This window comes from Chamaea fasciata, unplaced genomic scaffold (assembly GCF_029207755.1).
Source record: "Chamaea fasciata isolate MVZ Bird 193981 ecotype frontalis unplaced genomic scaffold, bChaFas1.0.hap1 SCAF_1, whole genome shotgun sequence".
Classification (NCBI taxonomy): domain Eukaryota; kingdom Metazoa; phylum Chordata; class Aves; order Passeriformes; family Sylviidae; genus Chamaea; species Chamaea fasciata.
Genome location: NW_027094086.1, coordinates 83,746,248 through 83,763,493, shown reverse-complemented (window position 1 = coordinate 83,763,493; position 17,246 = coordinate 83,746,248). Strand labels below are relative to the sequence as shown.

Sequence of the window (17,246 nt, the reverse complement as noted above, 5' to 3'; positions counted from 1 at the left end):
CCAACATGAAATAAAGTTCAACAAATGGAGAACAGCCATTATCAGATTCTGGGTCCTGAGCCTTCTGTTCTGGGCAGGAAAAGATGGGAAATAGTGCCCAAGTCCTTTTCCAAACAGTGCTCTGCACGCAGATTTAGGATTTTCTTCTATTCCCTATGCCATTAGGCCCTCCCCATTGATGACAACAATTTCTCACCTTGATTCCTCACACACAAACACCAAGTTTATTTTCCCATCACAAAGAAAACTGACAAAAGTTTCTATGCCCATCTGAAGCTACACTGCATTTAAGAGAATGCACCCAACTTACTCCATACTCCATTCTCAAGAGGTCTGGACACCCAACAAGGCCCTCTCACAGCTGTCTGGAACAGCAGCTCTTCTTGAAAATAGTTAAGGAAGTGACACAAAGCACCTTCTGTCTATTCAAAGCCTCATAATTTAATAAAACACTCACTACAAAGCTCAGCCACCAGTATTCACGAGGAATTCACAGGAAATAGCTTAAAAGTGGACTCCTAAAAACAGCCAGGTACAGCTGAGGTACTGAGAATGACAATGAAATTATAGTAACAAAGCAACCAAGGAATCAAGTCAGAATTTGGTGACACCAATCCAGAACGACTGCTGCAGAGCAGCAATATTTACCTTAAGGCAGCTTGTCATGTTTCACCTTTAACCATTACTTCAGGAGTATCAAGTTTATCCAGGGCATACTGCAAACACCTAGACAAAGCAATTCACTTATTTAAACCTGTAAACAAGCTTTCTTGAAAAATACTTTCTTTGTTCATGAACACACAGTTTCACTCTTGCATGCTTCCACTGAAAGGGATCATCCTACCTTTACCCTCCATTCCCACTGCCAGCTTTACATTCCTGCCGTGTTCCCAGCACTCAGTACACCTGTGCGGCCAACCAAGGTCACCTACAGTTGAAGGCCAAACAAAAACTCCAGAAAGGTTTTCAGCTGGAGCAAATTTTAGAAGTCCTCATCTTTTCCTAGCTCTTAGCTTACACTAGCAACCTTCAGCATTTAACACATATAATCTTCCATGTCCTGCTCTAGACACAGATGATGCAAAACCACCTCTCATGAGCTGAGGATTTCATTTGGTTGGGCTCGACAGCAGCAATTGAAACAACCAAAACTAGAGGTAGGAGAATCAGAAGCCTTTACCTCTATAATTTCTTCTCTTCAATCTCTAGTCTCCCCATCTCCCCAACACTTCCACTGGATTAGTCAGCCTTTTACCTCATAACTAACAAATTAAGTGCGATTAAACATATTAACAAGATAGCAATGTTAGGAGTGTTAGGTCTGCAAGGCTGGTCTTCTTGCTAATTAAGCCATTCCTCCTACAGAATCTCTTAAAAACCAAGTGAGAACATGCAGCTAGGTCCAGATCAAGTTCTTCACTACCTAAACTGTTTAAAGGTGCAGCTACACACACATACATATTACAGTATCTGATATAATTTTGAAATCCATATCAAAGCACTATCAATTGCACATAAACTTCATATGTGTTTTCCAAATGTCAACAAGCTCAGGTAGAGGCCAGGAAGAAAGTAGTGTATCAGTACCACACCATGTCTGCCAACCATGTTTCAACAGCAGTCCCAGAGAGGTTATAACTGGAGTTGAACACTGATTTGTTTACTTTATAGATGCCAGGAGCCACATATAGAAAATTTATCACTTCTGAAACAAATTACTCTCAGTTCAGTTTCTCCAGAGGTCAAGATAATTATGTCCTGGTGTATTATTGCGTTCACCAGCACTACCTGGTAGAGGCAGTATGCCAGCCCTCAGCTGTTCTAAAATGAGGCTCAACGATAACAGGACAAGGGGACAACAGCTTTCACAGTTCCCTACGTGGAGGGTGTTTCTCCAAGCAGTCTGAAGAGTGACTATAGCCACCTAAGTTGTTCCAGATTCACATTCTGTACAGTCACTCCTTTGTCCTCCCATCTCCACCACACACACCAGACCCAAAGGGGAGAAACAGAAAGCCTGCAAGGGGAACTCTGTTTTCCATCACCTGCTCTGCTAAAAGCACGACACATCCCTATGTACACCCAGAAAGAACAGGGGAAAGACTTTATTACTGTACACAGTTTCCCTCACTGGGGTCTTAAACAGAAGCATACCAGCTTTTCCTCAGAGTTTTGCTACACCTGGTATCTCCTCAAAGACAGCAATGTCCTGCCAGCCCAGCAGCAAGGGCAGAGCAGTAAAACAGAGACCCACGTTTTTACCAAGACTGACAACATCAGATAAAGTGGGGCTGCCCACAGTCCCAGGCAAAGCCAGTTTTCTGCTGCTTTTCCCCCAAACACAGGGCTGCACTTGAAAAATTGAAAGTAATGAACATTTTCAACATATGGATTTTTATGACCAAAAACCTCAAAAGGAAAAAGAGTCAAGAGGTCTCTCTTCAAAAATTAATCCTGGAATTAACGTGATTCATTTGAAAACTTACCAAGTGTTGTCTAATAAGAATTATTATACACGAACACCTGTAAGGAACCAGCTATTAATAGTACCAATGAAACTGTCACACAAAAACAAAGAAGTGCTACTTGTGGCCCCGTGATTAAGGCTGTGTCAGCTGTTTGGTTTTCATGACTTTAACACCCAGCTGTAAAAACGGCCTTCAGCAGAGGCAAGCTTATTGCACCAGTACCCACAGGAGCACAGTTTCTGCTTTCACTGGGTGAAACACAAGACTCAACTATGCCTTAATACATGATCTTCAAATTGTTTTGGGAAATAATCACTGCCAAACAGGACTACACCTTTAAAGACAGTCTGATAAATAGTGCAAGACAGAAACGTGGTAGAGCACAAGAAACAGAGAAGTAAGAATGTGTGATGTTCTGTTTTGGCACAGATTCTTCAAAAATTAAAGGTATTTATTCCAAAGAAGCTGCCTGCTAATGCACATTTCATAGCTATAGATCATTGTATCTTGGCCACCTTTTGCTTAAACACAGAACAGCATTAACAGATTTATGTTTCAAAAGGCACCATTTGAGATTCTTCATGTAAGAAATCCATAACCAAATAAGCAATGATTAGCCCTGTGCACACACAAAATTAAAAGCCCCACTTATGCTGACACAAAACCCACATCTGACCCAAACAAGCAGGAAAAATACAGTATTTCAAACACGTGTTAAGGGATCTATTATTCAAGGTCCTGCAATAAAATAGCATCTTCTTTAAACAAAACCAGTTAAACCCCAAATAGAATGTGACCACAACCCAAAGTAACTTCTTCACAGTGTGTTTTGATTCTCCAGGCACTGCCAGCACCCTGAATTTTATCCTATTTTGCTATTAAGTTTAAATCACAAAAAACATTACAGGTTAGCTTAGAAGGCTAACACCTTTAACTGCCTCAGTATGGAAAAGCAGTAATGTCTCTTAGCTGCAACAATAAGATAATTTAGTTGAATACTGAATTTTAACAGTCTGATTCCCACATGCTGTCATATACAAACTGTGAGCTATGTTTCCTCCACAAGCATGACAAAGGCAACACAGTCCTGCTGTAAAGATAGAAACAAAGTAGTTTTTCATCATGACCTTTTCCTACATTTTCTCTTTTTATCTTTATAAAACAAAGCCTTCTTATTGAGACAATCAAAAGAACATTGGAACTAAAAACACTTCAAGGCAATACATCTGACAAATTCTCTAGATTTATAAACTCTCCCCTCCTTCATCTTTCCCTCAGTCCCAAACATATGAGAGGGAAAGCTGAACACACACACACAAAGTTAATTAATTTGCAAATGCCACTCTCATAAGTTCAAACTATTTCTTAGTAAAAGCAACTTTAAAAAAAAAAAAACAAACCAAAAAAAACCCAAAACCAAAAAAACACCACCACACTTCAAAACCACCAGCACTGAAATGTCAAGAACTGATCTGGATGAAACTGGGGCTATGTCACTCAGCTTATTGAACGGCTCACAAGATCACAAACCCTCACCAGGAATGTGGGCATTTAATCCCCTCAAAAGAATCACTCCTAATTGGTTTTTGACCACTTTTTCAATTTTCTTACCGTCCAGGGCTAGGAACTGGCCCTATCATACCCTTCAACACACAAAGACAATACAGCAGCTGCCAACACTCGCAAGTAAACACAGGGAGGTTTTACAAGGGGAAGATGGACACTTATACACCAAAGTACCACAGTCTCCAGGAACCAATAACCTACTCTCCAGAACTTGTTGGAAGAAAAACTACTCCATTTCCACCTAGAAACCTGGTTTAACATCATAGTCACAGTACACACGTGAAAGCAACATAAGACATTACGGAGGCCAGGCAAACTGAAAAATGAAACACACTGGTCAGTCCCTCAAAACAGAAAGAGGATCAGAAACAGAGAGGCTGTGCAGATGAGGCTCCGGAGGCAAGCAGGGATTTGATAGCACTATTCCTCTTCAGATAACTTCACAGCAGCAACCTTACAGTACCTGTAAAAGTGCTCAGGCCCCATATCTTTAGCTGCATGTAAACACATTTACTGCACAATACACTTTTTTTACTAGAAGAAACAACTCCAGTAACCAAATTCTATCACCTTTGTTTATCCTTTAAGGTGCTTTGGATAAAATAAATGCTTCATCTTTGCAAGATGAGGTGCTACTGGGGAGAGTTAAAGTTCCTTTAGGCAGCCACCCTAAGCACCTTTCACACTCAGCAGAGCAGATAGGGGAGCCAGGTGCTGTGAATTGTATTGGCTATAATAAGCCTAAGTAGGCACCTGTATTTGCTTAAAGAAGCCTGGGCTCTCACTCACTGAAACAGCTGCCTAGACAATGCTCAAGTGACGAAAGAGTTAAGCAAGAAGGTTCCCAGCTGAGATGACAGAATCCATCACCAGCAACACCTGCTTGTATAAAGGAAACGAATTAGATTGGACTAATTAGGGGAAGTTCATTGTCACCTTTTGAAGTCACACCCAGTAATTCTGAGAAACTCAGCCTACATAATCAGTGTCAAGAGTAAGCTGTACATCTACCACTGCAAGTACTTGTTACACATTACACAGCCTCCCCATCAATTAATGTATTTCAAGTGCATGTACACTCTTATTTCCTGCTTTACACACCCTCATGTCTTCTAAAAGTAACTTAAACCATCATTTTACAGTTCTCTCAATTTATCAAATTCAAAACCATGGCATCATTAGGGAATTTCTGCAGTCTTGAATTTGCTTTCAATTTGCACTTGTCTTTAACTGATTAACAGACACGTGAGATCCTTGATTATTATGAAAACCAAGATTTTGTGTGTGACAAAACTGAATTGCACTCTAAAAGGAATTAGCAACCAGTATTTCCCTATTTGAGTTCCTCTCCAATTTTAAGAAAAATCTCATCTCTCCTAATGTTTAAACAAGTAAAGCTACAGGCAATGAAATTATTTAAAATTCCAGGAAGACTTCATAAATCAAAACCAGCAGCATAATAATGCATTTCTACAAAGATGGCTTCTATAACATGACTGAACCAGCATAAATAGTAGAGTGTGAAAACACAAGAATAATACAAATAAAAATACAGCAAGTGTAATTTTTGAGACACAGTCAGTCATAAGATTCTTATTTTATTCTTGAATAATGAAAATCTCTCAAATTAGTAAAAATCCTCTTCTCACTTTAAAATGCAGAAAAATTACTTAAATAGTTACACTATATATCCAACTATAAACTGCTGCAATAAGAACATAGAAATATTTGATGTATATTAGGTGACCACAAGAAATTAAACACACAAAGCAAAACCACACAGTTACAACTTTTAAGTGTCTGACCAGCTGCAAGTATGACTGTTTTCCTAAAATGGACTAGCAAGGGCATAAAGCAAAGTTTAATTCTTTGTCTTTGTAACTTCCTTGCCTTCACATTTCACAATAATTCTCCAACTTTATTTTGACTTCAAAAATAAAATTACATATTTTACTGAGCCTGCAGATCTACAACCACAGAGTTCCCACTGTTTTTCAAAGGCCAGGGAGATTCTGGAACAGCTTCTAGTATCATTGCAAACGCTGAGGGGAACAAAACCACTTTTTAGTAAAGAGGCTGTTAAGGTCTGCTCACAGAGACCAGGCTTGGGCTTCAGCAGAGCAATGCTTGACCAGTAACAGTCAAATCAGCACCAAAAGAAGCTTCTCAGCTGCACCTTTTTAAGGATTCCCATGGAGCAGAGAGACCTCAAAGAGACACCTAAAAGATGGAAGAGTACAGTATTTCACATGCAGGCTTGAAGATTTCTGTATCCCTTTTGTACTGTTTATCTCGTAGTATTTTAACAGTATTTAACTTCAGAGACAAATAGCATGCTAAATTTTGGCAGGAATACATTGACAGACGATTACTGCACAATCATGGAAAGAATTACACTGACATTAAAACCACAATTATTTAGTTGTATGAAAACCAGAGAGCACAGCCAGAAATTTCAGCTTTCAAAACCAAACCTGCCCCACAGTAGCGTTTATGCTCTTAGAAAGGATATCAGTGCTAAAAAAAAGCAAGAACAAGCAACAGCCAAAGATATAGTGTCTGTTTCTTATCCATTCAATAGAAAAGTTTCAATTAAGAGGAAGCCATGGGTCATCATCAGTATCACTGATGAAGCCACCCATTGCTAATGCATCTGAATAGATTCTTCATGGACCAAGCAAATGCTAGGGAAAAAAAAATAAAACAACCACAGTCCTGACAGCATGCCTGTAATTTGACAAATAGCAACCTAAACAGCCAGATATTGCTACCCAGTTCCAGAACAGCAGCAGCAGAAGTTTACAGTAAGACTTAAAGTAACAGTCAGGACTGCAGCATATCAAACTAGAAACATAAAACTCAGGGGAAAAGAAAAGGGAGAAAAAAATGTATAGGAGAAGTCAAAATTATTTCCTTCTTGACTTTGGGCTTTATCTTCTGCAAGTCATATATACCAGTCTATGCCTTGGGGAAGGCTTATTTCCATTCATAAAGCGGTAAATGTCTTCAAGGTACTTTTGGCACAGGGTCAGACATCCTGGGATATACATAAAAGAACTGTCTACTGCTTTCTAAATTGGGGGTTGGGTGGTTTAAGGCTTCCTTTGCAGTGTGGTGACATGCTACCCCAGACAGCCTCTGAATACACAGGAACAGTTACCACCTACCTGAGGCATAACCAAGAGACAAGAGGCACCTCTTTACTATCCGTCCAAATGTCAGATATGCAGCAGAAACAAGGCATTTTCTGAAGGAGGAGGTACCATCAACACAGAAGGCAGCTTCAAGCACCAGCACGTTATTGTTCTTCAGTACAACTTTTTATACCATCCCTCTTACATGCATTACACCTGTGTGCCCTCTCTACCCTTTTCTGATTGGTCAGCACACCTCAGCACCCCATGTTTCATTGCCTTCAATACTGTTCACCTGTCCTACACAGTTGTAGCCCATTAGAGACGAGGCTAGGCCACAGCCCCATGCCCAGTCACCACAAACTGTGTGCCTACAACCTTCTCATTATAGCAAAAGCACTCAACATGGTATCATTTTTTCCTTCTGCACTAGAATTCACCATACAGGCTGTAGGAATTCTCCTTTGAGAATTTCCAAGCAGCAGTAAATTGAAGCTGAAGCAAAGCCCTACAGAAACATTTCCTAAAACTTGACTACATCTTGCTACATCTAGTGCTTAGCCAGATTTTTCTAGAACAAGCATATATTTTCCTGTTATTTCAAAGGGGTTCAAGCCTGGCAAATGCAGCACAAGCTAGTTTATCTACTTGGATTCTCCTTGCAAAAGGCCAAGATCCATGGCATTCCCCATCCAAGGCAAAGCACATCTTTGCAGCTGACATACCTGTTGGACCAGCGTGCTTAGCTGAGCATTGTAATGAAGTAGCTGACGATATCACAAGTAACTTTGACTGCACAATGCAAATGTACCATTATTCATCAAAATGGAGTTGTTTCAGGGTACACAGTATCTAATGCCCTTCAGTGGCACTGGTCACTGAACTAACTGCAGCCATATCAAAGTCAATGGATGTGTTTTTTGACTTTATTTGCTTACTGTCAGATGACACTGTGTTACAAGGAAAAATTTGTGTTTCTCATTAAAAAAAAAAAATAAAAAAATGATACTTTAACAAGAAATACTCCTGAAAAAGGAAGCCTTCCTTGGGTATTTGTGACTAAAATAAAATTGTTACAACATTCAAGTAGCATATGAGGAAGTTCAGTTGCTTAACACATGTAAAAAGCACAGGTGACAAAAGATAAGCCAGTTCAGATCGATTTGTTTGGCAGGCTTTACAAAAGCTTCATTGTGGATTTAGGTTGTAAAGCCGGTGAACACCCTCAAAAGGAACAAGCCATAAGAACTTTCCAGTAATAGGAACAGGAAACTGGAGAGAATTCCACTCTTTCACCTCACCTTCTATAGTTTTGCTTAACTGAAAGATTTGGCCATAAATGCATCCCCCCAGATCACATACATGTGACCCAAAGGAATTTCTCAGCTGAGGTTCTGAAAAAACAATCAGTGGATTTATATGAAAGAGACAAGAGGTGACAAAAATATTAAAGAGAAAGAAAATCTTTTTATTTTGCTCACTTGGCTTAAAAAAGCAACCCAAGTAGCAAGAAGAGATTTAGAGCAAGAGAGAACATACACCTGTGAATGAGGGAGCTGGGCATCAACCATGCTGCTGCCTTGCTCTTGTGCTGTCATCCACCCCACCCTTCAAGGAAGCTGTGCTTTCCAAAATAAGCCTGAGTTGCGCTGTGAGTGTAGCAGAAACTGAGCTGACAAGCTTGTAAGAACAGTCACTTAATCAGGACCCTACTCCAGACGCTGAAGTCTGAAGAAGTCGGGATAAGGTTGCTAGGAATTGCCAAGAGAAAGAAAATACTTCCTGCCTCCCAGACTAAATGAAAGCATAGGTAAGTGCAAAGAAACCCAGCCTTGGTACTCCTCAAAGATAAGGTGCGAGCAACAGAACTGCACTGAAAAACCTTTTATTCAACCTTTTATTTATTATTTATAGGGGCCACAGTGGTAGCTTTTGATGTGTTTCTCACATAGGCCATCAGCAGGTTCAAGCACTCCATTTTTCCTTGCCCTTCTGCATAGCTACCTATTTTCTAAGAAACCGACTCCCTTGTGTAGAAAGTTCAACAGACAATAGGATCTGAAAGAGATAATCAGAAGGAAAAAAAAAAAAAGACCAAAATTTAGTAGTAGAAGATTAAATCACAGGTGAAAGATTTTTACAAGAATTCTCTATTCAGATTGGCTGTAGGTACATAGAAAAGAGGAGACTTCAGCTTTTTTAAACTTTAGGAAATAAAGAAATACAGGTTCTGTCTATGCCAGCAGTCACAAGTCTTAATTACATTTAGAAATCCCAAAACAATTAAAGATTAAACAAGCTGCATGCTGCTAGCAATGGGATATTCTGTTTTCCTGGACTGTCAGTCCAGGAAGTAGCGGCAAATAGCTCCCTAACCACAGCATCAGAAAACATCATGAGAAATGTTGCCTGGAGGAAGTCATCTTCCCAAAACCTATTTGGTTACCATGTGTAGATCTGTTTCATACCTCAGCACCATTAACATGAACTTCAGCATTTTCTTTCCTGGAATACATTCAGTATTTTACCTACATTCACAGCAGGGACACATCACAGTATACAGTACCTTATGATTCACCTCTTGTTCTCAATGTTTTTCGATCCACATCCTGCATACATCATGTTCAAACATAAGGAATCAGACTGCCTGCACTGGTCCTCGAATTGAAAGCCTGCTAGCTGAGCCAGGCTAGCAGAACTTCCCTCTCCAGTATACAACTAAAGAACAGACTTCACTGGCAGTCAAACACTGAGCAAAGCTGTGCAAAGGTGGAAAGAAAAAAAAGGAAGTTAATACATCAAGGCACACATGAACTAATCCTGTATCAGCAATGCTTTTTATTGTGAATATCTTCCAGATAACTTATGTTCGAATGCCATCACTAACTGCACTATTCTGAAAGGCAGTGGAATACAGATGGGCTCCCTCAGGCAGGCACAGAGAGCAACCAAAGTCCTGGACTCCCAGTTCTAGAAGACAAAAGCCCTGTCAATCTGCTCATACTGGTGTAGAGTATAAAACCACATGAAAGGATAAAGCATTGAACCATGTATTTATAGATGGCTATTAATGCAGAAGTTTAATTAATCTACCTAGTAGCCCTCCTCTTTGCAAAAGGGAGTCAAGGCAATCAAAATTCAGGCATCTTTGTATAAATAGGGTCTCTCTTTTCGGAAAATATTCTAGTCTCCCATTTCAGCATTTGTTATATTACTTTATAGTGAGTAAAATACCTTTTTCTCAAGAGTTTTGGATGACAATCAGTAGCAGCACTTCTCATTTATATCCTGTAAAGGGAAAATACCTGGACTAATATTTTAGGAAAGCTTAAGTTTCATGCCAGAGCCACTGTTCATTTGCTGCAAATTATTTTCAACAAGCCCCTTATGCCATCTTGTCACAAACTGCAAGTGTTCCACTTCCAATCCTATGGAGTGGTCATAATATCATAAAACCTTATATTGAAAGGGACTCCTGTACAGTTCAAGACCCCTTCTGAAGACAGGGCCAACTAGTGCAGGTTGCCTAGGGCTGTGTCCAGTCTGGTTTGGGTACCTCCAGCGACAGACACTCAACTTCTATAGGCAGTTTCTTCCAGTGCTTGACATTCTCATCATTTAAAACAAAACAATCCAATAAAAACCACCCTAAAACAACACATACCCTCCCAAGTTTTAAAGAGGTTTCTTGTGTTTAAGTTTATGGCCAAATTCAGTGTTCCTATATCTCTGCATCCTCAAACTATGATAAGGATGTTCCATGCACATGAAATCCTCACTCAATACAACTCTTGGCTACTTAGAGACAGAAACTGAAATAGAGTACTTGGCTTCAACCAAGACAATATTTGTTTAAATGAACAGGCAGCAATACTAATATTTAGCTTTACTCAGGAACCAAGACTATTTGTTTTAATGAGAAGGCAGCAATGCTAATATTTACCTTTAGCCAGTTTCAGCAAAGATTATCCTCCTATTTCAATGTGAAAAATGAAAAACCAATCCCTTCGATTTTATCCTTGTTGACAAACCAACATTCTGTCTCTGGTACAACAGGCTATACTGTTTCTCTACATCTGTTTTTCAGGTGTACACCTTCTCCAGTGATCCAAATTCCCACCTCATCATATGATCACAATACTGAAAGAAGCTTTCAAAAATATTGTTTAACTGTTTCCTCTACAACTCTTCTCCAGGTAACAATTATTTCATTTTAGCCACAGAGTGTCAAAGAGTTTTAGAGTATATGACTCCATACCAGCTACTCATTTCAGGGGTATTTTAATACTAAGCAATGACTCACGTTCTGCTATTACTGTACTTTGCCCCACTGAGTCTATCTTTCTCAGTTTCATCTCAACAGCCAAATTTAAAAAAAAAAACAAAAAAAGAACAAAAAAAAAAACAAAAAAAAAAAAAACAAAAAAAAAAAACCAAAAAAAAAAAACCAAACAACTTGACTTCAATTTACAACAGCAATTCTTGCTTTCTCAGTATCTTTTTTCCCACCTCTTGATACAGTTAACCTTTTTCAAACTACCAAGTGTAACTGTGGCATGAAACTTGCAAGCACACCTGTATAGAGGTTTGGTGTGTCAGAGGAATAGCAACGGCTGTGAGCAACTGAACTTCTGATACAAAAGACAGAGGCAGACCCCACACTTGACACCCTCTTCAGGCTGGGTTGGAAGTTCTGAGGTTGCTGCCTTAAGTTTTGCCAAACGGAAGCTGTATTTGACGGAACTGCAGGCAGAGGAGCAGAGGCTGGGGCTGGTATTGCTGCTGTAAGAACTCTTCACAAGGCAGAGACACAACTGCACCCTTCATCTACAGTTTGCAGTAGCCTCAGAGCATATACTGACACTGAGCTCTAATGCATTGCTTCATACAAAACTGAGCTTTGAAGTGCCTGCTGAACTATCTTGGTCTACCTTACTGTCTCTCCTAGAAAAGCATCAGAGGCAGATAGATATTATTTACTGCTTATAATCCAGGGGCCAAGTGGGAAAAGCAGAAACATCAACATATAACCTCATAGTTAGGCTTAGACATTATTTCTTGGTACTTCCCCATGAAGTCAAATATCTGAATACTTCTACAAGTATCAGTATAAGAAAGACAATCAGACTGCCTGCAGTGCAATCAGACATTCTAAATAGATATTTAAATGCAATTTAAAAAGATATTTAGTTACAAGGTCTAGAAAACAATGCTTCAAAAATGTACTGCTTTAGTAGCTTCCTGATATAAGCAACAAGCCATGTTTGCATATCTAGAATTACATTGTTAATAATATTAGTATTTGATTCAAAACTCCCATTTTTACAGAGTAACTCTTCAAGTTACCAAGGTCAGAAAAGTCCAGCATGTTTATTTTGCATTGTGAAAACCCTATTAAAGAGTCATATTCAAGCTGTTAGAGATTTTTTTAAAGTATTTTCATTTAAACACATACAACAGGCTTGTGTAATTTAAAATACTTGTCTTAAAATGAAGAAAAAAGGTGCTATGCATTACTCAGAAGTAATGCCTGTCAGCAGACCAATACCTACATGACACTTCAGACGTGTTTCATCTATCTAACCACAGCAACTGCCTCACCCTGGAAGTCATTTTACCAAAACAGCGAAATGTGGCTCATCGCAGTGCTGTGGTGTGAGAAAGATAAGAGAAATCTCAATACTGCAAAAGGAGTCTATAACACCGCTGCCAACATGCTTGGAGTCTCTTATCAGCAATGCAAGCGGTAGAATGATACTGATTTCACCATTAACTATAAGGGCAAATGCAGAATTGGTAGAGGCTGATACATCTGCTTTAACAGAAACTAAGGTTCAACCCTTGGAGCCAGAATGCCATTTAAGTCCTGATCATACAGTTATGAAATTTGCTCTCCTTTGTGGCTTCACCGTGCATACAGCGAATTCCTCCTGTTATTTGGCCAAAGGTCAAACTCACCTTCCTATCAGTAACACATTCACCCTCACAGATACCTGTCTTCTAAATGTCCTCTATCTAGAAGAAAAGCAAGTCACCAGAACTGATTTCATTAACTGGTGCAGTTAAGCAGGCAAATTGCATGTACCTCCAGTCTCTCACTAAACAGAACAACATGTGTGGACAGCCCATCCTTCTCTGGCATGCTGTAAAGTCTCATGACCCCCATCAAAAGTCCCTTAATCAGAAGTTTCAGTTGTGCCATATCTCTATGTTATGTTTCAGTTAAAATCTGCATCATCAGACAATTGCTCCATTATCAAAGTATAACTCTATCTGAGCTCAACTCTTTCTCCACCCTAGAAAAAAAAAACAGTTTTTGTCAGTGGAAAAGATGAACAATCCACATGTTCACAGTTACAGAAGTTCTGAAAAATAATGAGCGGTCTGATTTCACCACTATGATTAAGCACAAAAATCATCTCCACTCAGGAAGGGCTGCTACAGTTCAAGCAGCATCTCATTCAGCCCAAGAGTACTTTAACAAAAGTCTTACACCACAATTGCCCAAAACTGTCATGGTCCATATCCAGCTCAATACTTATCTTTCACCTATCCTTATGTGCCAGGCCCTACAGGACATTACTTCAGCAAACACTCTCAGAGTACAGTGGCCACACACAAATAAAAGCAGGTTTCTTATACACTACAACTGTGCCAGATTGCTTTTTGCTGTAGCAAAAAGGGCACAGTTTAAATAAGGGGAGTTTACCATCCAATTCTGTTCTACACCGCCTTCAGTCTGAAGAGATGCAAGCCTTTATCTCCCACCTTGAAAGAGCATCAGTTGAAGGAAGAATGTTAAACAGACCAACACTCTTCAGCACAGCAGTTAAAGTAACTGCCTGAGAAAGACAAAACCTGAGCTCTAGCTTCCATTTCAGCATATTTGTACATTTTACACACGGTAACTAAGTTTAAAAACATATTACACTGTTAATTCAGGGACAGGGAGATGCAAGTCTGCCTTTCTCACACAGGAAACAAAATCCAAGTCTCCCATTTCTGCATGAGGCCTCTTCAAAGAGGGGTAAGGAATAAGCAGTATGGTGACTTCCCTTAAAGTTCACCTAAAAAAATACATAGACCAGGAATCCTGGCAGCAAGTCTCAAAATTATGGAGACCTACACAACCTCAACAAAGGCCTTTCCTACCTCTGGTTCTCCACATGATAAATAATATCCCTGTCAAAAGTTAAGTGAAGAAGGAAGAGCTGCTTTGAAAACAGACAAGTTTTATAGTAATATAGAGTAAAGTAATATAGAGAACACAGTACTGGAAGAATCATGGTGTTGTAGCTACAATCCTCTAACTTACTATCTTTGATGAAGAGAAATGTACTTCTGCCAACAACCTGGAAGACTTTTCACACAGCACCAAAGGAGTCCTTGGGAAAGCTCTGACTGTGCTCTTGCTAGAAATGAACATCAAGCAAAAGTGTTAGTACACAGAGGTCATTAGTTTTTCCTCTTCTCAGACATAGTTACATCTCCTTGTCAGACAGCCATTTGGAGAGTTCTCCCCAGCCTGCTATTGGCAGACAGTTGCTTACCCATGGGAAGAGCATGGACCAAAAAGTGTGGCAAGAGCACACAAGACCAGGCATAATGAGGCCAAACACAAGCAGCAGGTGAGTGTTCGAAGCACAGTGCAGGCTCTCTCAGACAGCAGATGAAAAGCTAATCTCTGGATTTACTGTCTCACAAAGAACCCACTGATTCCTCCACTATAAAATAAAAAGAGAGACAGCACTGACTGTCCCAGAGTAAAAGAGCAACATGTTTGTTTCGACATGCACTTTTTCACGGTGGTCATGAACTTCTCAACAATCCACACCAGCACCGCACAGTGGATCTGCAAGCATACCAGGACAAGTCACAGTTGAAGGGGAAGAAGTTCTTCCATGTATGAAGCCATCACTGACTAAAATGCAAGCCATGAAGAAAAAATGCTGTTCACCTGGGATTCCAAAATGAGCTTTAATGGCCACTACACATTACTTACTTAACAAGTTATACCAATCACAGGAGATACACCCTCTAAGCAGAATTCTTTCAGTACCAGCATGTTCCTGGAGATAAGAAATGTGCAAGGAGAGCAAATTTTTCCAGGTAGTGGGAGGTATCTACATTGCAAATAAGATGTTCCTCAAATATGAGTAAGCATGTCCAGGACAACTTTCTATTTAGCACCCACTTGCCAGCAAAGACAGAGCAATGCAGATCTCTGTGTTTACAAACAATCCAACCACTACTATCCCAGCTGCCTACTGGAAGAGTAGCAGCACAAGCCACAAACTGCACATATGAACCCTCCTACACACCTCACCAGGTTAAAACTCACCACCATCGTATCTTTTTTCATCATGCAGAAGTTGCTCCAAGGGAAACTGTGATTTCTGTCTCTTTCCATGCCATCTTTCTCCTGCACCTTCTGCTCAAAGCACCAGGACTCTGAGAGCATCATTATCCCTATGAGTAATATAGCCAAAAAATTGAAGACTGCAGTGAACATACACGAATACAAAACAAGCACCCTGAGGAAACACTTTTGTCATCCATTCAGGTTTCAGTATAAAGCAGGTACTGACTGTAAATGAATGGCTGCCCAATGTGTCACAGTGACAAATGACAAACATTCTATCTGAGTGACAAGCCTGCTCAGATCACAGCCAACGCTGGCTGCCTCACACCTGCACTGGTACCTTCCCCACTGCAGACCGTCAGGATGAAGAGTCCCAACACTGGCTCCTTGTACTGTCTTTCCTAGGTGCGGCTCCCTTCTCAGCGATGCTCACTTCACACCTCATCTCTGCACAGGTTTAGCTGATTTCTCAGGAATTCCTGATACAGGCTATAATAAGACAGTCCAGACACGAGACATAAAAGCACTGCACCCCATCTCGTTCACACCAGCTGAAGAACACTACAGACCCTCGGGGCAGAGAAGCCCTACCCACGAGGTGGTCTGTCTGCCTCTGACCCAGCCGGGGGCTGTCAGAGGGAGCTCCAGCCCGGCGCGGAACCGGCGGCACCAGGGGGAAGGGGAGCGAGCATCGGGGTGGGAACGCGCCCGCGGGGATGTGCCAGGGGCCCGGGAGCGGAGGCGCCGTGCAGACCCACGCCGAACCCTCCACCGCCCCTCTCCCATGTCCGGCCCCAGTCACGGCTGCCTGCGGGCGCCTCGGGGCGGGTCTTTCTCATCCCCTCTCCCGCCGGGAGCGCACGTGAACGAGGGGAGCCCCGCCGTTACCTGCCCGGTGATGCCGGTGATCAGAGCCACCTTCCTGCCGTTCATCTCGCCGTCGTCTCCCAGTGAGGCGGCGGCGCAGCCACACGCCTCCTCTGCCGCGGGCTGTGCCATCCTCCCGGCGCCGGGCGCGTCCCAGGTGCGGAGGTATCCCGGGGCGGAGGCGCGGCCGCCGGGGCGAGGCTCCGGGCGCTGGGGGCGGGCACGGAGGGGAGGATGCCTGCCGGCACCCAGGGTTACCTACGCTGCCCCGGCCGCCGCGGCATTTCCGCGCTGGCCGCCCGCCCGCGCTCCCGCCCCGCCCCGCCCCGCGGCGGCCGCAGGTGCAGCCCCCCGCAGGCGCGCTCCCGCCGCCGGCCCGGGAGCGCGCCCCACGCTCAGCACCGCTCCCGCCGCGCGGCTCGGCCCCGCAGCCAATCAGCAGCCCCGGCGCTGCCCTAAAGGGGCAGGAGACGCGCCGGGGCCGGAAGATGGCGCGGTGATTGGCTGAGAGCGGGCGGCGAGAGGCGTGGCCGGAGGAGGAGGAGGAGGAGGAGGAGGAGGAGGAGGAGGAGGAGGAAGAACAAGAAGAGGAGGAGCGGGGCCGCCCGACTTCCTGAGCGCGTGTCGGGCCGGGGGATGCACCGGCGGTGCTACGTGAGGCGAGCGGGGCCGGGCCCACAGCGCCCCCCGCGGCGGGGAGGAGTCATCGAAATACCGCGCTGGAGATCCCGAGCGCTCCCACTAACACTTGGTTATAGACGGACCGAAGGCTTCTGGAAAAAGGGATTTACAAGGAGTATTTCTTCTTCTTATGAGGCATTGGCAAGCGCGGCTTTTACCGAGGCAGCA

General features: G+C 42.2%; 1 protein-coding gene across 5 annotated transcripts in view; it reads right to left on the bottom strand.

The window, feature by feature from the left end:
- The window catches only part of GMDS (GDP-mannose 4,6-dehydratase), a 418,193-nt gene extending 401,487 nt beyond the window's left edge, over positions 1–16,706 (bottom strand). Inside the window, exon 1 of one of the 5 annotated variants that reach the window (XM_066187101.1) lies at positions 16,419–16,706. In XM_066187101.1, the coding sequence (XP_066043198.1) occupies positions 16,419–16,529 (111 nt within the window). In that variant the 5' untranslated portion in view covers positions 16,530–16,706. Of the gene's footprint in view, positions 1–7,201; positions 7,341–14,483; positions 14,686–16,418 lie in introns of those variants that run through there. The other 4 variants (XM_066187065.1, XM_066187072.1, XM_066187111.1 and 1 more) reach the window with 4 other exon arrangements.
- Between the last annotated feature and the right edge of the window lie 540 nt (positions 16,707–17,246).